The sequence below is a fragment of the Canis lupus genome, chromosome 6, assembly GCF_048164855.1.
Source record: "Canis lupus baileyi chromosome 6, mCanLup2.hap1, whole genome shotgun sequence".
Lineage (NCBI taxonomy): Eukaryota > Metazoa > Chordata > Mammalia > Carnivora > Canidae > Canis > Canis lupus.
The window spans coordinates 23,987,572-24,011,667 of record NC_132843.1 but is presented as its reverse complement, the minus strand read 5'-3'; the positions used below and the strand labels follow the sequence as shown (position 1 = coordinate 24,011,667).

Below are 24,096 nucleotides of genomic sequence, written 5' to 3'. Positions count from 1 at the left end.
TGGGTTTTTTTTTAAAGATTTTATTTATTTATTCATGACGAACACACACACACACACACACACACACTGAAAGAGAGAGAGAGAGGCAGAGACACAGGCAGAGAGAGAAGCAGGCTCCATGCAGGAAGCCCGATGTGGGACTCGATCCTGGGACTCCAGGATCATGCCCTGAGCCAAAGGTAGACTCAGCCTCTGAGCCACCCAGGTGTCCCTTAAAACAAAATTTGAATTAAAAAAATTGACTGAACTGAGCTTGTCACTACAAGAAGGAGAGTAGTTATTGCCAATGATAAGATTTAAACTTTCAAGCAAAAATCCGAATTTTGGAAAATTTGCTTTTGCCACCATGAGCGTCAACTTCCCAGGACTGAAAGACTTTTTTTTATTATATCAGTAGTGATATTAACTAATGTCATGTTTGTTACTGTATAATGAAATGTGCCACAAACTGTAAACGCTGCATAACTCAGTGAACCAGTAGGGTGTTTTCTAAATGATTAATATACAATCTTACAAAATTACACATAGATGAAAGATCCATCCGAAATACAAGACAGACTGGTGGATAACACTAGGCCAAGTACAGAAGTCCACTCATACTGTCTCATGTTTCGGTTACAACTAACCTTTAAAAAATTACCATGTGTCAACTTTTAGCAAAGTATTCAAAAAGAATATCCACAATTACCTGCAAAGCTATTTAAATACACCTCTGTTTTCCAACTACATACCTGTGTGAGGCTAGAATTGCTTTATATCCTTCAATGAAAATAACATATTGCAACAGACTGAATGTAGGTACATATGTGAGAATTCAGCTGTTTTTCTATTAAGCCAGGCACTGGAGATTTGCAAAAAAAGTGTAAAACACTACCCCTCCTTTTGCTAAATTTTCTTGTTTTGAAAAACAGTTATTTTTTTCATACGAGTATGATTTATGCTTGTAAACATTGGGCTTATTATGTACTAATGATTGATGAATACATAAAGAATGATTAATAAATTACATAAAGAATGTAAAGGCTCCTGTGACCCAGAACTTGGAGAACCACTGTTCTAGGAGATAAAAGTTTTCTTGTTGATCACAGTTGCATGTTGAAACAAATTCTAAGTCAAGCTCACGTTCTGAAGAGTCTATGTAAGAAAACAAGGAAGTGGCCAGCTTTGGCAGGAGGGGCACACGTTCCCGGAGGGAAAGGGAGCTGTCCTGCTGCCTGTCCCTCGAATGGGACAGGACAACATGGAAATGGTGAGCTTGCGTGTAGATCAGTCCACTGGGTATTTCCGGTGGGTTCCTAGGCAATCACTTGTGAGGCCACTGCACTTGGCCCCCCTAAGCCCTCTCTAGTTGTTGTGCTCCTTTTTATAGGACAATTATACTTCTCAAGGAGCCTGAATTGCTTCCCCTCCCAAAAAACAAAAGCACAAACATTTCACCATTAGACTTTTACCAAAATAATGATTTATAGTATATCCAGCTATTTGCAGAGAAGATCCATTTATAGAAGAACAAGGACGTTGTAATATATTTTAGGTGAAATCCATGATGAAGAATCCTTTTTAATTTCATCTGCTTGCCATATTGTTGAGTTCATCTTCAAAATGCGTGCTCCTAAAAGGGGAAAGAACAATTGATGATTTAATTTCTAAATTTAAAAACTATCATTTAAATGAATCACAATGAAGCAGTCTAATTTTTAAATGAAGTGTCATCAACAGGCTCCTGGCATCCCTCCCAGCTGGTGGGCTGCCCCAGCCAGGTCCCCAGGAAGATGCACTGGCCTGTCTGGCTAGCGTAATTCAGATGCTAAAACATTAAGACAAGCACACATTGCAGCCTCAGAAAGAAGGGCATTCTGATTTAAGACCTAAACTAGATCTACAGGTTCTGTGATCAGTGAATTAACTGTAGAAATGTCTAGACTGAGGAAAATATAAGTTTTCTTGTTATTGGGAATATGGTGGTTAGGGGTGTGTGTGTGTGTGTACTTAATGGCCCTACTATGTCTCAGATACTCTGAAAATTCTCCCCTTTTCTTGATTTAACTTCCTTCTTTCCCTCTCTTCTTTTTTTTTAACTCCTCCCAATATTTGCCTCATAAGTCAGCCCTTTTCTTAATAGCGCTTATATTTTCAGTTTCCGGAAGAATAATCTGGCAGTCCTGTTTACCAGCTAATGTGTCCTCTCTTCCCTAATCATGACTCCAACCCTCAAGTGCATCTCTACTGGCCCAGAGTCCCATGCCTGCAGGTACAGCTTCCATCAGGGTGCCCTACTAGGTCATTGGCTGATCTGTCCCTTTTGTTTTGAGTCATAAAATAAGCTGGAAATACCTGTGTTGTTTTTTTTTAAACAAACAACAAAACACCTGTATACATTTTAAGTACTTTTCCGATAAGCTTGTGAAGTAACTGAGCCATTGCTTTATCATGAGCTGTATACACTTTGTGTTGTTGAGGAAATGTGATACCAGTGTTTTGTTCATTAGCATTGTCCACCTTTTGACTAACTTCATAAACATATTTCGTGTCTCAATACCAATTTGTCCACTTCAAACAATCTTAATTGTAAAATATAGTATGTCTTAACCATTTCTCTTAAGAGAAAATATGCTCTTGATTTAGCTAATTGCAGTATTTCTTGTTTTAGAGATATCCTCATTGTGCACGTTTTTTTCTTCAGTTTTGTTAGTAATTTTCAGATACTCTATTTTGAATGAAATAGAACTAGAAGAATTTTATAACTTTACTTTTAAACAATGTTCAGATTTTATGTCATTTTCCTTGGGCTCTTTTGTGTGTGAGAATGTGAGCCCGTGTGCTCCACTACTGCATACGTAGTGGGTGCTGGGGTGCCCTGTTTTCTCCTGCCCCTCAGAATGAAGGCTTTTGTGCAGGACATGCCCCTGCCTCGAAGGTGCTGCCTTGCCCAACTGTCCACTCCCTCCCAGGGGGCAACCCTAATCCAATGGCTATTGATGTGGGGAGTACATTGGTCTGGCCCCCTGGCCTAAATTCAGGTCACCATCCCAGCTCCGCAGAGCAGCCCTGTGTGCCATGTACCCTCACCCTCTGCCCTGTTCAACTTCCCTTACTCTGTTCTCTGTGCTCCCAGGAGCCCTTTCTTCCAGGAAGCCAATCTAAGACTCTCTAGAATCTATTGCCATTTTAGGGGCCTTCTGAGGCAAGACTTTAAACCCTCTACTTGAACATCTTCCCTTAGAGTTAGTTACTGCACATGAAGCCAGAATGGATTGGAACCTTTTTTAATGGAAAAGCCTCCAACAGCCCGGCACCCCCTTCCTACAAGCCTGAGCTCAAACACCCCCACAGGACCTTGAGAGCAAAAACATAGCTCACCGGTCCCCTCTTCTAGGAAAGTTAGGACTTCAAGGCAAAATCAGCTTTGCCTTTCAGAAGGGTCACAGACCCTCACCCCAGAAAAAAATGTACAACCATACAATTCCAGGAGGATATAAACTCCCTCCCCAAAGCCTTTGTGGACTCCAATTTACGAACTGCTGACCTATGGTGAAGGCAACAGGAACTCATGGTTTAAAGCTGCTATCCAGCAGAGAAAATAGAGAGTCTTTTTTAAGTACAGAAGAAAGTCCTAATTCTTCTTCATATGATTTAATCCATATCCATAGCTTTTGAATAACCAAATATCAGACTCAACTTACATTTTCCAGAGTCATATCTGCTGTATTTGAACTTGTTCTACTACGATATCTCTTTCTGACACAATAGACACTGACGAGGGTGACTATCAGCATCACGGCAAACACAGCCGCAGTAGAAGATGCGGCAATGACAATGGTGTCCTGGGTGGAGCCCCTCCTCTCACACCTCTCTCCCATGTACCACCAGTCTTCTCCTGACAGACACCTGCACATCAGAATGTGACCCAGGGTTACAAGTTGAAATTTCAGTCTGAAAATCTTCACCACCAAAGGTGTGGTTCAACATTTGGGTCATTGACATATGGAATTCAACCAGAGGAGAGCAGTTAGACTAGCTCCAGGAGGCCAGGCAAGTCCCCGTGGAAAAGAAATGGAATCACCGCTCATCTGGTGCTTTCCACTGTGGTCCAAGATGGATAAAGAAGATAGTATAGGTAACAGAGAACATACAGTTCTCACGTCTCAGCCCCTCTACCTCCCCCCTGAACCCCTTTGGCTAAGCTCATCTCAGAACTTCTAAGAACTAGCTCCATCTAGAAAATGGGGACAGTGACACATCATCACAACCAGACTCATGTGAGGACTTAATAAGGCGTATAACTGATGACGATTTTTTCAGGCAATTACAATATAATGTACTATTTCTTCATAAATATATTTATTGTTCCTGTGGCTGTCCAAAGCCCCAAATGGCGAGCAAAAAATAAGTATCCCAAGAATGGCTTTGAGATGAGAACCAACTAATTTCAATCATAGAAGGTATCAGTGTTTTATCCTACATTGCAGAAATGGTAAAAATTCTAACAAGAGAATGGGGAGATCTCGTCCAAGTGACCCCTTACCTGCACTCGGGTTTGCCATTTTGGACAATGCAGATGCCGTCATTTTCACATTTGAAGTTAGTGCAAAGGTCAATGGTGTTAGAGGTTGGGGTTGGCTGAACTTGTGTGGAATTAAGGTGGGATATGTCTAAGGAGGACAGAGGGAGAACATGGATGGAAATCAGTTTGATGTTAATAAGCATTTGATCTTTAAATTTTAATATAGATGCTTAAGTTTCACAGGCAGTAAAATAATTAATAAGTCAAAATCTAGATGCAAATGGAAACAAGACCAGCTTGTGGGGCTGTCAACTGAGCCACAGGCTTGCCTGGGCCTGCGTTGCCTGAGCTACAAGGGGCCCAAACCCTTATAACCACCCTGAAGGGATGGACACTTGGATACCAAGGCACAGAAATGCAAGGAAGCTGATAGGTTTGCCCAAGGTCACAGGTCTCTTGCCGGGGAGGGAGCAAGTCAGTGGATATTTGACACAAGCTACCAGGTCCCCATAACAACCAGGGCTCTATTCTCTGCAGTGTTTTCTGTTGCTTCTCTTCTAAACAGAGTTGAACTGAATTGATGAATATATGACTTTTTCTCTGCTACAGAAAATGATTTTTCCCTCGACAAAGTTATTCTCGAATAATTTTTTCCAAGAAATATTATCTAGATTTACTCTAATTGACACTGACATAAAAATGTCACAGGTTTTAATTGCACCCCTTTCATCACAAACAAGATTCTGATTTACTGAGATGTAAGTGGGTCTTTCATAGTAAATGAGTTAAAATTATGCCACGTAAAACATAGAAAGTACCAGTATTCTTGGAAAATGTATTTATTAGCTGCCATGGGTAAGAAATTTTAAAAGGCAAGAGATTAATGCTACTACTGACAAAACATATGTGTGTGTGCTTATATATGATACATAAAAATATATCTATGCGTGCTTGTGTGCTCATATGTATATATATTTGAAAAACACAATAAATACAGTCCCTGTCCAGTTTAATTTCATGTGCTTGTGTGATATTTCTATTTCTGGAATCCTAAGTAGAATCCTCGGGTATGATAACTATACTTCCACTTGTTTCTGAAGAAGATTCTGGCCTAAATTTTCCATGGCTCCATGTGGTGGTAATTTAGTTATGCATCCTAGAATGGTCACTGTTTTTATTTAAGTTATTTCCATATTGTTAATGATTCATACCAAAAAGAAAAAAAAAAACAAAAAAAACCTCGTGCCTATTTGCTCCTATACCTAAAAACAGAACCCAGAAGAACACAGTAAATAATCAATGGCCACAACAACAAAAATATCTGGTATAAAACTATTTTTACTGACATACCTTCCACTGTCAGTAGGATATATACATCACCTCCTTTTATAAAGTCTCTGCTTTTCAGCCTCGTGTGGGTTATAAAGGCACTGGTTCCATAGCCTCTACCTCTTCTAAACTGAGTACCATTAGGGAAAAAAGCCACTTCTCCCACTTTGGAAGGTCTGTCCCAAAAATAGTTTCCATTATCTGAAAAAGCAATTTATATTAATGGATTGTGTTTAGCATCATCATAGTAGGAAAGAACAGGCAATGTGAAACACAATTAGGATAGAGCTCAAAATAATTAAATGATGCTATTGACCTGTGATGTATTCTCTGGCAAGTCACTGAAGCTTGTTCATTTATACTGTCCTAAAGAAAATGAGATTGCCTGGCAAGGAAGACTACATTCTGGGCTTTGTGTGGAGAGATATCAAAAGTTGCTTAGGTGGGGTATCACACCAACAGGGACTAGTCTAGTCAGTATAGAAACTCCCCTGCTCCTTAAAATCATTTTTTAGTTGCCTTGAGTCATATATAGTCCTTTTAACTAAGTTAAATCAATACGTTTCTGAGACTTTCTTTTATTTTTAAAGTAATCTCTACAACATGGGGATCAAACTCACGATTCTGAGATCAAGAGTCACATGCTCTAATGACTGAGCCAGCTGGGTGCCCTAACAGAGTTTTTTTAAAAACATAGAGCAGTTCATCTCATTAGCTGAATTGTTCACCTGCCAGAGCAAAGTCCTTCAGGAATAGAAGACAGCGAGAAGCACTGCTTCTGGGAAAAGGTGATGACCCACTCAACTTTGGGCCATTTTCAATGTCATTCACGGAAATATGTTTCAGGGGAAAAAGTGAAAAAATTCTGTACATCAAATCCCTACAATCCTGTTTGTGAATATTTCTTTTTTCTATCAGATTAGTAATTTTTATTTTCCTGTGTCAGGTCCATTTTTTTCATATGTAGAATTCAAATTTGGCAATGATATTCACCTTGCCATAATTTCATTTTTATTAGGTTACTAGAGGGCAAAGGATTATTAAAATTAGAAACGTGATAGTTTTGGTGGCGGGGGGTGTTCCTTTTTTGAGACTGGGAATATGAGGAGTGATGTCACCATTGGTGAGTTCTCCAGAACTCTTTAATAAAAAGTATTAATTCCTTCTCAGAGCCTTCCCAACACTCCAGAGCACCTGCTCAATGTCTTCCTTCTCATCAGGAACCATCCCCTTCTACAAGAGCTGAAGTGTGTTTTACAGCCCTGGTGGCAAGGAGCTGGTTATTATTACTGCCTCAGTTTTATGGCTGGGGACACTGGGGTCCCAAAAGACTATTTGCTCAACATAGCTAATGAGAAGCAAATCTTGGATTTGAACCCAGGCATGCCAGACTCTAAAACCAATACTCCTTGAACAACTGGGAATTCAGATATGGTCAATTGCCAGGAATAAACAGTATCTCCTCTATTTTTCAGAGACAGTCCTAACTCACATTCCTGACAGTGTCCTGCCTGGGGGACTCTGTCCACAATTGCTGAAGCCCTTCCCCTCCATATCTTCTATTCCTAAAATTTGGGGTTCAATATTCCCTAAAGGTACCTGCCCATGCAGTTTCTCATTCCCAAATCATCCTTCTCCCCCTAGAGCAATGATCATGTATTAGCAATAAAGAAAATGAGTCACGAACCAGTGGTCATAAATGGGTCTGTAGTTACACTCCGCTGGTTGGACATACGCTGTCGAATGTCAGGATTTTGATCCAAGAGTGTCATCGTGGCTTGTTGCCAAGGACATGGCCATTGTAATTGATCATCATTGGCTCCAGAGATCAAGTGGAAATATATTCCTGCATTAGTCGAATGGCTTAGATTCAAGTGAATCTGAAAGGCATAACCTTTAGAAGAATAAAATGGTGGGCTATATAGAGTTCCACTTGAGCTGCCAATATACTGTGTAAAATTCTTTATATGCCAGATATGATGAGGGCACTGTGTCTCTGAGAGATTGATGTCATCAATAGACAGGCCACCCAATGATGCACCAGCGCCTCTGACTCCTCCAAACACCACTCTAAATTTGTTGGTCACTTTCAATGTTACATGGTAAAGTTGCCAGCTCCCAATGGGTATATCTGCAAAAGAGACATTATTATTTCAACTCAAACAAAGGACCAGGAATCAAGTGCAAATCAACATTAGAGTTTTTAACCTTCATAGGACAAATGATAATCCTAGAGCTATTGATTCCTACAGGTCCGCAGAGTAACTTTCTCATTTCTCCAGCCCAGACCCATTACCTTCAAGGAATCTCTGTGGTGTCAAAATGCTATCTGGAATATTTGGATGCTTATTTACTTGTTCCTCAGATAGGTCATCCTTTCCCAGTGAAGGGTGACCAAATGACAACATCTAACTTATGAGTACTGCATGCCCTGTATATGAGTTACCTCCTATTCTATGTTAGTTAAATATCGATTCCTGTGATACTCAGCCAAAGCCTCATTTATAGTTTGATTGAAATACTTCCTTCACTGGGACGCCTGGATGGCTCAGCAGTTGAGCATCTGCCTTTGGTTCAAGGTGTGATCCCGGAATTCTGGGATGGGGTCCTGCATTGGGCTCTATGCAGGAAGCCTGCTTCTCCCTCTGCCTGTGTCTCCACCTCTCTGTGTGTGTCTCTCATGAATAAATAAATAAAATCTTTAAAAAAAATACTCTCTTCACATGCAAAATTTTCAATCAAAGTTTTGATAGTATTAAACAGGAATCCACCAAACCCCAGAAAGCCCACATTTACAACTTACTCCTTAGATCATTTACTAGTGACTCAACATTATACATATTTATCTAATATTTGATACCATCATCTTTCTCCCCATCCCATACTCCCTCTTTCACCAACATGCCCTGCTCCTAGCTAGCAGTGCAGGCTCTGTTATCCTGTCTTATTTTCTTTTATCACATACTCAAATAAGAAGCAATGCATTTTAAAAATATCAGAATCCCCCAGGTAGAGAGCAGCTTAGGAATTCATGTCAAACGAGTAGTTAAAACAACGACTTAAAACTTCAATACACTGGCACTTAATGTGAAACACAATTATGTGAAAATAAGTTAGAAATATCCAAATCATGGAAAAATACTATTATACATGGATAAACTCTGGATTGAACAAAAATCTTTCATGAGAACTTCCACTTCATTATTGTCACTACTATCCGTTTAAATTCTGGACCCCTAAGCAAGTCTCTTATATACCTTTTGTACTATTGTTTATGGGAAGAAAATGGTATGACATATAGCATAATGTAGATCGATTTTACTCAATTCATTCAAACCAAGGGGTCAATACATGGAGCAGACAGTAACATAGTCGGCCCACAGCCCCTCCCTTCCCGAGGGAAGTGTCTTAACCACCTTCTTTTATAGTCGATCAACATGCCCCACCTCTCCGACACATGAGAGGGATGGACTGTTGCCCTCTCTCCACTCAGAATTGCTCTCGAAGTTGCACTTAATCCAAATCCTAACAATTAGAATTCTTCACTGGGACTTTTTTTTTTTTTAAGCTAAAAATTAGAGGAAGACTCCCTTTTCCAGTCAGATGGCACATTTGTCAGAAATGTCAGCTGGGAAGTGAAATATCCAAAGGTCCAGTTTTGTGGACAAAGCCCATCTGAGCCAACGCGGGAGGTCCCCAGCCATGTTCAGGGACAGGCCCCGTCCTGCCTGACGCCAGGTCCTCCTTCGTCCATTCCACAATCTCTTCACATTGAACCAGTAACTTCCCATTTTGCCTAAGCTAGTTTTCCTTGTATTTTTTAAAGATTGATTTATTTGAGGGAGAGGGAGAGAGGGAGGGGAGGGGCAGAGAGAGACTCTCCGGCAGACTCCTCGTGGAGCGTGGAGCCCAGTGTAGGCTCCATCCCCCCACCCATGAAACCATGACCTGAACCAAAAACCCAGAGCCAGATGCTCAACCCACCGCACCACCACTCCTCGCTGGTATTTTCATCCCTTGCCAAGAACTGATCTCCTCAGTGCCAGAGACTTAAAAGAGTTAAGGTTGCCTCACTCTGAACCGAGGCAATGAGAATGTTGATATTGTACCTTTTATTTCTTCCACGAGTGTCAAAGTACCATTCACGTGGTCTGCAGTGTACTCCCTGGTGTAGATGTTCAGTTGGTCATTTTCACTTCCACTGTTATATAAATAAAACTGCAAGCACTGAAATCCTCTTTTAGGGTATAACGTTCTACTTTCCAGCATGGCCGTGGCCCCCACACTTACAGAGCTACTGTCGAAATGCATGAAGAAGCCAGAACCTGTCAAGAAAACAAAAGCAAAATTGACAAAACAGACACCAGCCCTAGGAACGCATGTCTTGTGGGCACAAGAGTTCCACTTAGTACACACTGTATAGACAGCACTGGGTTGGACGGTTGAGTCCAGTTCCAGGAACAGGCTGTTTATAAAAGAGACTCTCAGTCACTTTTCCTTACTCTAGCTTTCAAAATCAGAAAAAGTATCACCTTATTGGTCTAGTCTCTCTCTGTGTCTCTCTCTGTCTGTCTCTCATGTTCTCCCTCCCTCCTTTCATTCCTCCTTCCTTCTGGCCTATGGAGGACCACTATCCACTACCCAAATCTGCCTTTGTAAAGAAAATGGCATTTTATTGACACATATTTGACCTATAGCATTGTGTAAATCTAAGATGTGCAACATATCACTTTGATTACATTTATGTATTGTAATACGATCGCCCTGTAGCAATAATTAGCAACCTCTAGCATGTCACATAGTTATCACTTCTTTTTTGTGGTAGGAATGATTAAATTCTCATCTCTCAGTGAGTTTAGCGGTTAGAATACAATTATCGCTGTCTGTGTTCACTACACTGTGCATCAGATCTCCGGGACTTATTTACTACTCGTTGCAAGTCTGTACCCTTAACACCTATCTTCCCCCAAACCCCCAGGCTCCAGGAAAGAAAAAAGAAAAGGAAAAGCACTCTTTGCTGTTAGGGACCTCAAACACTGCCTACACCAGCTGAGCTGGCATGCAGTGACCCTGAGTTCTGAAGTCTAGTTTTACATCTTTGATGCCAGGAATGAGCAAATAAATAAAAATGGAGTACTTGTAGCCAAATAAATGACTACTTAATTTAACACAAAATGATGATGGAAAAGGATAGTCATGTGAATAAAATTAAATAAATTGTACTTTGTCCCTTTATTTTCAGGATTTTTATAACAGGAGCGTGTAATCACAACCAGCTGAAATTCCGAATCTGATGAATTCACAGCCTTGTGGTGTTCCCTAGAAAATCTCTTGTATCTTGTAAGCTCTCAGAAAACAACCCCACTACCCTGTGGATAAGAATCCTTCCAGGAGATTCAGTACCTTCCTGCTGTGGGCACACGCAGGAAGAGGCTTCCCAGAGCCCAGCTCTGACTCATAGAAAGATGAGAAAAGTCAGAGAGTAAAAGCAGAGAAACGAACCATGTCCTTCGAAGGCACAGAACTGTTTCCTCAGTAGCTACCACATGGGTTATCATCAATAATTCTGATAAAAATTAGAGATAAAATCCCATCTTTCATAGCAAAGGAAAATGCTGGAGTCACCAAGTATAAAATCGAAGCATCTCACTCTTGTTACCTTTGCACTGGCCCATGTTGGAGTGATCGCTCTCTGGGCCCCTGGGAACCCGGGAAACCCACTGCCAATCAGTATTATCACCTGAACTTTGAATCATACCACACACATTTTCCAGTTCAAAATTGCATGAGTCCATAAAGCTCAGGGAAGTGGCTATAAAAGCAAAAAAAAAAAATTATTGACACTCCTACAATATGATAATCTAAGTAATAAAAACTGATTTGTCACAGAAGTACTAGGAATGCCAGGATGGCTTTAAAAGGGACACCCTGCTGATTCTGGGGCATAGTGGCTTGAAGACCTCTTGATATCTGCAAAACCAAAAGATTAATTAACTCTGTATTTGAACAAGCTGTCTGCCCCCAAGATGCCTTTCTTTAATCATCTAATTTATAGGAACTGAAGTCTACACTCCTCTAGTTATCCAGATTATTCAACTGTAACACAGATTATTTGATCCCATTTGTATGATGGCTCCTCACTTAAAAATCTACATGGGGCATGTCACTATAGGGCCCAATTTATTTTTAATATGAAGATCAAAACTTCTGAGAAGAAAAATACTGCTTCCAAGTTGTGGATTGAGATTTGGGTGCACTTGTGAGATTTTTTTTTTTTTAAATATCAAACTTCAACTATAAAACCATAATTATCAAACAGTTATCAAACATTTATCAAACCATAGTTTCAGAAAAGCCAGCAATGCACAGCAAAATGGCACAGTGAATAATTTTTTCCTACATGGCAGAGACACAGAAGGCATATCAAAGAACCTGTCACATACTGCAGTTATACAGTCGATTCAGCTTTAAGAGATCATAGTCACTGAAATCCATTCGTTGGCCGATCACATCCATGAAGTCTGAGATTCTTGTTACGATCGTTGGTTCCGTTCCATTTTGGAAAGCAGTCTTACTGTAGTGCATCACTGAAGTATAATCATAGGGAACATTCAAGGAGTCTGATACTTGGTCATCGTAAGTGTTAAAATTGTGTTCTCTGCCTACACGATAAATGTGAAAAGATTTTTAATTACTTGATGTTGACAAAATTTAGCTTACCTTATTCTAAGTTTCCATTACCACCCAAGGCTGGACATTAGCACACAGTGTGAGGCTCCAAGAACTGGTAATAGAAAGGTAGATTCTAAAAGATGTTATGAAGACAGCCAGGGTTATTAGCAGGTGTTAATGGGAAAGTGAGAGCACCCAAAGTAGATGAAGATGGAGGGAGGAGGACTTTGAGAGATGTGATGGGAAGGTGACCTGGGATTGATATCACAGACAGAAATCGCCAGAAGGAACTGACATAGTCAGGGATTTCATGGTTACTGGAATATGTATGCAATACAATATGCAAGTACGTTTATTTTTTTAAGACTTTATTTACTTATTTGAGAGAGAGAGTGAGTGAAAGAGAGAGAGAACATGAGCAGAGGGAAGAGTATACGGAGAAGCAGACTCCTCACTGAGCAGGGAGCCCGATACGGGGCTCAATCCCAGGACTCCAGAATCATGACCTGAGCCAAAGGCAGACGCCTAACTGACTGAGCAACCCAGGCACCCCTATGTAAATAGATTTAGAGAAGATATCTAGTTGCTCGGCATCATATTAATGAGCAACTGATTGCAACCCAAAGTGGGATGACTTTGTGGAAACAGTAAGGTGGATCAGATTTCCAAAGCTTACAGATGCGTTATCAAATCCAGGGAGAGGGTTTCTACTCAGATAAGACCTGGGGAACCTTAAAGAGTGAGATGATAAATGAAAACTAAACACTTCTCTTGCCCTAGAAATCTCTTAGTCCACTGCTGGGCCTTACCCGAGTTGGGATCACCAGACAATCAATATCACTGAGCTGTGATTGTAAAAGTTGTGATATCAGGGGTCTAACTACAGAACAGACCCCATAATGCCTCATATGACAGCAGTGCCACTCCCTCCACTATACCCTTTGTAGGCAGGCCCGATGGGAAACTAAGTGTCTCTGCGGGCAACATGAGCCTTAGTCGTACTATGTTAAGGCTTTTCTGGCTTGGAACACAAAGTTCCAAAAAGTTTGAGCTGTTCAACTACCACAGTGTTTCCCATGGAGTAACAAACATAAATACCTCCTGTCCCCCAAAAAAGACCATGATCAAGTCACTTTAGGAAATAAAATCTGTAAATGTATGTTAATCTAATAAAGACTCTGGACAGTGGGTGGGTGGATGGAGTAACTAGGTGATGGGCACTAAGGAGGGCACTTGATGGGATGAGAACTGGGTGTTATACTATATGTTGGCAAATTGAATTTAAATAAAATATTTTTTAAAAAGACTGAACAGTAAAGCAGTGTCAATAACTCAAGTTGAATTTACTGGAACCTAGGATTTCCCAAACTAATTGGACTACAGATCTCTCTGGGAACATATCATGGGACAACATCCTATAAAAAGTACTTTGGGAAATATTACTTTCTTAGATCCCAACCGGCTCCAACATACCAGGGCTCTAGGACACGAGTGCCCCACAACCTTCAGGCATCTCAACCCATATTGAGTCAGGGCTGTGTGAGGTAAAACATCAAGACATCAGCTTTTCCATTATGAACAGTCATCAGAAGGGGGCATGTGCTTAGAAATTCAGTTGTTTTTTTTTTTTTTAAGATTTTATTTATTTACAAGAAGGAGAGAGAGAGAGAGAGAGAGAGAGAGGCAGAGACACAGGCAGAGGGAGAAGCAGGCTCCATGCAGGGAGCCGGATGTGGGACTCGATCCTGGGTCTCCAGGATCAGGCCCTGGGCTGAAGGCGGCGCTAAATGGCTGAGCCACCCGGGCTGCCCAGAAATTCCATTTTTAACCAAAGCAGAACAAAAGAAATATACCTGACTGAATTCTGTCCCACATTATCCTGACATAGTCATCCCGATCAGAACGAGACTGCTCATGCCAGAATCCCAGTGCGTGGAGGAACTCGTGTTGAACCGTTGCTATTCTGTCACAGTTGGTCCCGATGGAAAGTTCTTGCTTCCCCATGTGCCTGTTTCCCACTGAAGACCAGCAGCTTACAGGAGAGTTTAGAGAGACAGGGATTGAGGGGTTCTCATGATGCAGGCTGAGGTCTTAGGGCAAAAATGCCCAGTGCCCGCCCCACTCAGTTACCCACTTAGATCCTTCACTCATATCAGGACACTGCATTTCTCTCACAACCCTGGCGAGGGATGAAAAACCTCACAGACCAGACGACTTTTGGAGATCTGGCCCTGGCATCAAATATCACACAGGAGCAAGTCATCCCTCAATCAACCTACTTGTGATTTTTTTCTGGAAATTTCTAAGTTTTTCCACATTGTCCTTGATATGTTGATGACCAATAATACGGTTTTATAGGTTGAGCAACCATGCAGAATTGCTGAGCTCCAGGTAAATAACACTGCCAGTTTAACTCAGGTAGTAAGTGTAGTCACTTGAAATACACATGCATATACACAAACACACACGCATGCACACACATGTTTTACTGAAACAGGGAAATAAGGGGTATGTAAGCTACAAATGGCTGAAGTTCACTAAGGCATGGGATGGATGGCATGAATCCCACCCACCTTGTTTTAATATGGGTGGTCTGGTTGCATGTCTGAAAATATGATCTTTATGGCTAGAGGAACTAAACACAGTTTGTCTTTTACTCTCCAACAAACAGCTAAGGAAGACCCCACCCACCTCAAGGTCAAAGCCTAGGGCAATTGCTATGATAGGCCACAGCCACAAGGTTCTCTTTTGAAACCCTAGAAGACAAACTCTCCACCTTACCCACTGCCCTTGAACACTGATATATAGTTAGCTTCTCCAGTCCAAGGCTTGAAGTCAATGCATGTTTTTAGGCGATAGCGTTCAAATGCATTAAGGATAACTCCCCTGGCATTCATTTCTGAAGGAAGAAAACCAACAAAAAATACACTTATTAAAATTGTCACCATTGAATGATTCACCATGGGAACAGGCTATGCAATATATTATTTATCATGAATCAATCCCTTCATGAATATGTAGTGTTTTAGTTTTACCAAATTTAGTATTCAGTACAAATTCAGTATCATATGTAAGTATTTTGTTATTCTTCAGATCCCTGATTCTGGGACACCTGGGTGGCTCAGCCGTTGAGCATCTGCCTTCTGCTCAGGGCGTGATCCCAGGGTCGGGGGAATCAAGTCCCACATCAGGCTCCCTGCAAGGAGCTTGGTTCTGCCTCCGTCTATGTCTCTGCCTCTCTTTCTGTGTCTCTAATGAATAAATAAATAAAATCTTTTTAAAAAATCCCTGATTCTGCCCCATTTTTATTTCTCCAGGACCTTTACAGAGTACATTATAGAACAACAGAAAAGACATTTCTTTAACTCAAAGAACATATACCTCAGATCTCAGGCAGCCAAAATGAACACTCACTGTCACATGCTTCATCTGAGAAACTATAGTATGGATTTAAAGCCCCACAGCAGAGCTTTTAATTTGAGGACCTCGAGACGGGAGAGTCATGAATATGGTGAAATTGTATGTGAAGTATCTATATCTGTATTTATATCATCTATATAATCTATCTATATCTATATCTATATCTGCCTATACCTGTATCTGCAAAGTGCATTTCCTGGGGATACTGTTCATGAGCTTCTTGAGCCTAGTTCAGGGCCTAAATTAGAGTTAAGAACCACTGCTTCAGAATTAAGAGTGATGCTAACAGGCTGGATAGATGCAGAACTCAAATAAGGCAGAGGCATGAAAGCAACAAAGACATCCAGGAAAAGGAAAGCAGCTGAAGTGTTACCCCTTTCAGGGGAGCTGCATCAAACTGCAGATAACACTTGAAGTGTAAGTGAAAAGACTAAAGCAGAATTTAGTATGTTGGTAATTTAAAATGGTTAACATATTTCTGGAAAGCCAGAAATCACTCCCAATGAACTCTTTATAGCTATGTACTAACCCTTCATAGGTATTTCCTTTTGCGACCTGTAGGAGTGGCCTTGCTTAGTGATTTCTTTGGAGTTATTTGAAGATGATCTAAATATCAAAAATGTGAGGAAATACTCTTCTCACTTTGAGCATAGAGAGGAAGTTCAATGCTACAATATTAAACAGAGGGATTATTTTCTAAGTAAAAAAGAATCAAAATCAGAGGAATAAAAAAAATGACCTATAAAGATTTGAAGTTTAATTACATTGTAAAACTAACACAAAATAATAAGCTGTAATATTAAATGAAAAAGGCGGTCAAAAAATTTAAACAGGGTTGCCTGAATGTCTCAGTTGGTAGAGCGTGTGGCTCTTAATCTCAGGGTCATGAGTTCAGCACCACATTGGGTGTAGAGCTTACTTTAAAATAAATAAATAAAATAAAAAAATAAAACAAAACAACTTAAAAAAATTTAAAATACTATAGTTAAGCTCATGTAAAAATGTACACAGTCTGGATGGTAAGATTTGGGTTGAATTTTTTACCTAACATGTTTGATTCATATATGTTTATCAATTAATTTTTTCATTTTTATTTTTTAATTTTTTCTTGGCTTTTTCTGTGTACTCTTGGTTTTTTAACTGTTTCTGGTCAGGTCTCCCTCCTCAATAACTTCTATCAGATCTTCCATCTATATCAATTCCAAAAAATTGTTCTCCCAAGCTGAATTCTAATCTTGGCGATCTTTTCCCTCAATACAATCTTCTTGGGCCACTCAGTAAGACCCAACTATCTAAGGAGTACCCGTTATATGCAGGGCATTGTGTGAGGTGCTTATCTCTACCTGTAGCTTCAACTATCTCCCACAGCCTAATAACACCCAAATATCTCTCTATCTTGAATGACTAGACCATACACCAACACTTTATATGATCTCTCCACCGCATTGGGCCTAATACATTTCAAACTCTGCATGCCAAATGCTGATTTGCACCACACTTTTCTATCCCACCCTCTTGAAGACATTCCCTATTCTTGTTATAGGCACTACCATCCACCCAGTTGCCTGAGACTGAATTCTGGGCACCAGCATCTCTTTACCTAGACTTTTTGGAGGTCTATTGCCAAATCTAACAACTTGACCTCTTGTAGTCTATCGCCAAATCTAACAACTGTCTCTTAAGTCTCCCTCAGAATTGTCCATTCTCATCTATCCTCACTGAGAGAGTCCTGGCTCAGAAACTCTCAGTCTTTTCCTTAACTTCTTCTGTAGGCTCCCAATGGAATTCCTTACTTTCTTTTTGCCCCACTAATGATACATCTTCTACACTGCAAATAGCATGATCACAATCTCACATCCACATTAAAACTGCTGCAAGTTCCACATCACCATTAAAGAACACCAAGTTCTTTAACATGGGAAACACCCAAGTCTTCCCAATCTAGATCCTGCCTACCTGTTCAACCTCATTAACTCTCCACTTCCAGTCTGAATCACAGTTAAGGGTTTTCTCCTTTACCCATGCCTTTGCATCTTCCAAGAGCACCCTTCCTAGAGCATACCCTTCCCTTGCCATCAGAGGCTGTACTGGCCCATTTGAGGCCTTTCTGTGAATTACAAAGAAGCACCTTATCTGGGCAGATACTACAAGTGTTGATGTGGCATATAGGTAAATAGCACTTCATGCAAAGTAACAAAATGCCTCTTGGTGAACAAAATTCAAACTTGATTCCAGTCCCACTTCCCTCCCCCCAACTCCCAGGTACCTATATATTGTGTACAACTTGCATAACTTTCATGGCAGCCCTGCTGCACAGTGCCATGGACTTCTTGATGCATATGCCTTTATTTCTAGGTTGAGTTCAATGCCCCTCCAATGTGCTCCCTTAGCTTTTGAATATATCATTAAGCAAAATGTTTACTCCATTCTATTATAATTATCCTTTGGTATATCTGAATCTCCACTGAAATGTATGAACTTTAAGAAAAGTTTTCCAAACAACAATTCCCAAAGTAATTCTGGTAACTGGTAAATAAAATGAGAACTCTCAAATAAAATGTTTACAGTTTCCAGTTACACATAAATATCTTCTATAGAAAAGCTGTCCTTTGTTTTGTATTGGATTCATCTGACTTTTTAGTATTGAAACATTCTTTATATTATGAAAAGATGATGATAAAGATAGTGGGTTCTTGTCGTTAGATAAGTTCCTGACTTGGCAAAATAAAATGTTGATAAAACAATGCCAGTTCCTAAAGCTTTGTCTCATGTTTTTAACTCATATGTAAAATTTGATATGGGAAACCACTGCTTTTAAATAAAGGTTAGTTCCCTGACTTTATGTAGCCAGCATCCAATACAGAATAGGCTCTCCATAAATGCTGGCTGCATTAATCTAGTTCTTGGTCAGAATTCAGCAAATATTTCAGAAAAAAATCATTTTGGTCCTCTTCATTGTTCATTTTGTTTATAAGTAAATGTTCATGGCCCCATAAAGCAACAAACAAACCCTTAAGGACCTTATGAGCCTACCCTTGAAAATATTGTGATTATATTCCGTCAGGAACATACATCAGTTATAGATACTCCGAGGTATATACTAACCCAAGCTATCTTCTAGGACATACGGAATGGTATGAGGCCATCTGTATTCTTCTCCAATGATAGAATTTCTATCTTGTGCCTGTCAAAAAATAAATATGAAGGGTCAATTAAATGAATCAGGCAAAAACTTACAAAACAATGAATAGTTAATCTAGAAATAAATGAAATTTAAAATGTAAGCAAATGAATAAATTTAAGCAGGATATATTTAATAGTAGTGGAGGAAGGTTGCTCTGATTCTGAGATGGGAATAACACTTGCCTTGGTATGTTCTAAATCTGTTTTGAGGCCAGTAGCCTAATGAATCAGGAGAAAAATTATAAGAGAGGAGGACAGATAGGCAGGAGTTAGATGACATAAGGTCTTGAAAGCTGTGGATAAATTTGCATATTATGCTACAGGCACTAGAAAGCTGTTGAAGAGTTTCTTTCTTCCTTTTTTTTTTTTTTTTTAAGATTTCATCTATTTATTTGATAGAAAGAGAGCAAGATACAGGGAACAGAGGGAGAAGGAAAAGCAGACTCCCCGCTGAACAGGGAGCCTGACACAGGGCTCAATTCCAGGACCCCAAAATCATGACCTGAGCAGAAAGAAGACATTCAACCAACTGAGCCGTCCTGTTGAAGGTTTTCAAGCCAGGAAGCAAAATGGTATCATTACCTGTTTAGAAGACCATTTTGCTATGTGTGTCTTTACTTGGCAACACTATTTTTAGCTGTCAGGCTAGAAGTCACAAAATCTATCTTTTATGGCAAAAAGTCTGATTCATTGATGATGTTTACAAATTCAGTTGAATTTTGCTTCAACTAGATTAAATCCATGAGGTTCTATTTAAAAATGAAAACATCTTATTGTTCCAACAATGAAAATCAATCAGGTCAATAAGACCATAGCATACATGGTGAATGATGGTGGCTTTAACCACACAAAAATCTGAGGAATGGACGATGAAACACTATTATGGGAGTCCCCCAGAGCATAATGTATTTATTGAATAAATCTGTCACCATGACTCTTCTCCCCTACAAACAGTTGGGCTTAACAAAGCTCATGCTGTCCAATCAGATACTCTCTATTTTGATTTGCACTAATTAACAGAAGATTCTTCTTTGTTTTGTTTCAACTCACTCCATCAAGTCTGATGTCTCCTTCAAAAAGATCCAGTCCCAAATCTAAGAGGGAAGATAAAAATCCATATTAGCAAACTGGATTCAAACTCTCCACTTAATAAAAAAAATGTAAAAAAAAAAAATCCACAAACCTTCATTAATATCAAATATATCTTGATCAATTCCACCATCTACATCTTTAACTAAAGGAACAAAGAAAAAACACATTAAACATTATGTTTATGAAAGAAAACAATCTTCATCAATTACCAAATTAAAAGTAAGTAAGGTTCTTTTGTTTCTGGTAAGTGACCACCAGTTTCTGATTCAATATTCATTGGTTGATTGATTGATTGATCGAAAACCTCTCATGAGCCAGTCTTGGAGCTAAGGGGCCTCTACTTATATGCTCTTGTCCTATCCATGTCTCTTGAATGTCAAATGACTTCAGGAATAAGAAATTGGTTGTTGTGCATAATATTAAACTTAATTTTAAAGACTAGACTAGATGATTAAATTAAATGGGAAGCAAATGTTTAAATTTGGTCAGCCCAGTCCAATCTGTCCAATATATCTCTTACTAGTAACATAATACCTTGGAACTCTCAAGCAAAACTCCTAATTTAAATTTGAATTACTCTTTTAAGTTGCAAAGGAGTAGAAAATATGGCCAAATCTCTAAGTGTACAACATAATAGGAGGGATATCAGGTCTATCTGAGTTGATACAAAATAGCAAAAGTGATAATAGAAAGCATTGATGGGTTGTCTTGTGTCTGTTACTGTTTAGACTTTCCTCTATTACCATTTATTTTTTGCTGGGTATTTGTAATCCTGGGACAGAAACAATGAAACATTTCTCAATAAGTCAAAAAAAGGCAGTGCTTGATTAAAACTCAAAGCAGTTATAGAATTATGCATATGCAATTATGCATTGTGATTACATTAAAGGTGTCCTAAGTGCTTCTGTTTTGTTGTTTTATTATCCACATAACTTTCTCCTACTATAACTTAGAACAAAAACTCAAAATAGACTCACCAAAGTTTTCTCGAGCTGGCTGAGAAACAAACAGAAAAAACGGCATTATTATGATGTCCGTGACATAAATGATCTTCTTCATTACAATTTATATCTAGCAATTTATGAGGTTTTTTAAAATTAATATTATGGATTACTTTCTGGCTTACATCCAAGAGAGCTAATTTGGAGTCTAAAATAACTTTTGACCAAAGGGTCTTTTACTTCATATATAAAAAAAAAAAAAATGAAATTGGCCGTGATATGAATGTGAAGGTGAAAGAAACAAGAAACCAATTGTCTTCTTTTCAATCAGCCCTCAGATAAGCATTCACTTTAAGCATAATTCTCTAAAGGATTCATGGAGCGATGTTTGGAAAACCTAATAATTTATCCCCATAGTTGAAATATTATTGTGATTTATCACAACCCCTTCTAAAGAAGTTTTATCGAAGACCTCATTAATCATATTTTACTTTCACATTTTTCTCAAGACTCTGCTTTCAACAATGATACCAAATGTTTAAGAAAAAAATCAATAGATATACTTTGCAATTAAAGAATTTAAGGAAAACAACAAATATCTGGGATGCCTTGGGTGGCTCAGTGGTTGAGCATCTGCCTTGGACTCAGAGCATTATCCCTGGGTCCTGGGATCGAGTCCTGCATTGAGCTCCCCACAGGGATCCTGCTTCTCCTCTGCCTGTGTCTCTGCCCCTCTCTCTGTGTCTCTCATGAATAAATAAATACAATCTTAAAAAAAAAGAAAAGAAAACAACAAACTTCTGAGTTCTAAGGGTCTCTACAAGGGACCAAATGAAAAACCCAGAATATATGCCCAACAGAGAGAAACATGAGTAAGCCTGAGAAATGTCTTAGTGAAGTCCAAGTGAGAAAGCTCATGGGACTGACAGGCAGTAGGTCTGGGTTATATCCTTGGTTCCATCAACTCACAGGAAATCAGTTCACCTTTCTGAACTCAGATTATCTGTAAAATAGGTTAATATGGTTTACATATCTAAATCCAGAACCATATGGATTGTTTGGCAAGTGGTAGGAATGAACTGGTTGGAGAATTTACCCTTCTTTTTGATATTAAGAAGTGCCTTATTTGTCTCACACATTAGCCATACATAAGGCACGTTCACAGAGAAATGCTAATGCATTTCCTACTGGAAAAGTATTTGTGCATAAATGCAATTTTAATGTGTCTTTTTAAAATTTTATTTATTTATTCATGAGAGACACAGAGAGAGAGGGGCAGAGACACAGGCAGAGGAAGAAGCAGGCACCATGCAGGGAACCCAATGTGTGACTTGATCCTGGGTCCCCAGAATCACACCCTGAGCTAAAGGTGGCACTAAACCACTGAGCCCCCCAGGCTGCCCAATTTTGATGTGTCTTAAATGGTATCCCTTGTTCTCAGTGCTGTAGCTACCACTTACAGAATATCAACTCAATATAATAACTTACTTTAAAATGGCAACTAAAATAAAATAAAATGGCAACTAAAGTTTTTCCCCTGGGTATTTGAAACTTCACTTAAAACTCTGAGTTGCCCTATGGTACAAACTACCTGTCACTGTAGCAAGATTGGTCCAAACTGACAAAGAAGCGGATGAGAAATCCCACGCTACCAAACTGTGTTTGCTTCGCCTATGACATTCATCATTCACTCCATTCATGTCTTATGTCACCATAACAGCAATATGCATTTTACTCAGCAGTAAAAATGGAATGGCTGTCAAATTTCACATTTTCCATGTTACCAAAAGAAAACTCATTACACAAAAATGAAACTGAAAAAAATATATAACTTTATGTCAATGTCCCTGACTCTTTCCCTGAGCGGGCTTCTTCTCACTCCGTATTCCCCTGCCTGCCCCTGCTGGCCCAAAAGAAACCTTATTTCATTAACATTTTCAAATTCCTAAAAAAACAAGAAATGAACAGATAGGCAATCAGCCCCCAGTCTTTCCAATCATTTTCTGAACATTGTTTTCCTTACCAAGCCAGGAACCATGTGGAGAACAGCAGAGAACAGAAACCAAGGCAGATACCATGAATCCATGTTATCACTTCCAGTTGAAAGTTGCAAACTATGAAAGTCAGAGTAGCATTTACTTTTTAAGGGCAAACATCATAACTTCTAGCCTTTGATCTCAATGATCCATTGTGCAGGTCAGCTCGCTACAGTAGTAATACCTACAATCAAAGAGTTAAAGTCCAATATCCTGAACACGGCTCTGCAGAGTAATTGGTTGGCTTTTTTTTTTTTTTTCATGTCAACGTTCAGTATCCAAGTGCCTAGCTGAAACCTGTTATAATATATACATCCTTGCCCCCAGGATTATTAATGGACACTAGACTAAAAGAAAATTTCAAATTAATTTTTAATCTCAGTCTTCCAAACAGTAACATCTGTGAAGCTCCTCCTGCCCATCTAACCCTGTGCTGCTTTCATATATTCATTATGTCCATGGCTTTTTATCATTCCTTCAGTTAATAAAAAATTCATGGAGTTACAAAATCCCCTTATATACTAGAAATCTGACATATTTGATAATTAGATGTAAAATAGCAAAATAGCAACATATCTCATTCTTGAAAATTCTCATCAAGCAAACTCAAGATGGAGGGTAAAAAGTCTAGGAATGGTCATTGGTTTTTTGATAAACTCATGCTCTTGACCCAACTCTCAATTCTTTCTCTTTGTCCTTCTTTTCTCAGGATAACTTCTCTTTAAAGACAACTTTCTGTGTTCCTGTGATTCCACTCTCAACTTAAGTGTGATGCAGTCATTATGTTTTTGAGACACCAGTTTTCCCCACTCAGGATTGGTCTTTGCCCCACTTTGCTCTCATAGAAAGGACATGGAAAGACATGTGGTAGAGACACACGGGAGGATGCTCTTTGTGAATTCAAGCAAGTCATTCCCAC

At 39.3% G+C, this 24,096-nt stretch overlaps 1 protein-coding gene across 2 annotated transcripts; it reads right to left on the bottom strand.

Moving 5' to 3' along the window:
• Positions 1-1,439: 1,439 nt before the first annotated feature.
• Positions 1,440-23,291, bottom strand: MEP1B (meprin A subunit beta). Of its 2 annotated transcripts, XM_072828469.1 has the most exons (15): positions 23,165-23,290; positions 21,178-21,196; positions 20,292-20,342; positions 20,159-20,202; positions 19,031-19,109; positions 15,287-15,404; positions 14,359-14,537; positions 12,277-12,495; positions 11,493-11,645; positions 9,943-10,158; positions 7,521-7,964; positions 5,855-6,034; positions 4,526-4,652; positions 3,684-3,888; positions 1,440-1,612 (listed from the first exon to the last, which is right to left on the bottom strand). In XM_072828469.1, the coding sequence occupies exons 1-15, from the start codon at positions 23,225-23,227 to the stop codon at positions 1,598-1,600; spliced, it is 2,112 nt and encodes a 703-aa protein (XP_072684570.1). In that variant the 5' UTR covers positions 23,228-23,290; the 3' UTR covers positions 1,440-1,597. The 2 variants fall into 2 exon arrangements, with proteins under 2 accessions (XP_072684570.1, XP_072684571.1); XM_072828470.1 differs by lacking the exon at positions 3,684-3,888 and having other exon boundaries at positions 23,165-23,291.
• Between the last annotated feature and the right edge of the window lie 805 nt (positions 23,292-24,096).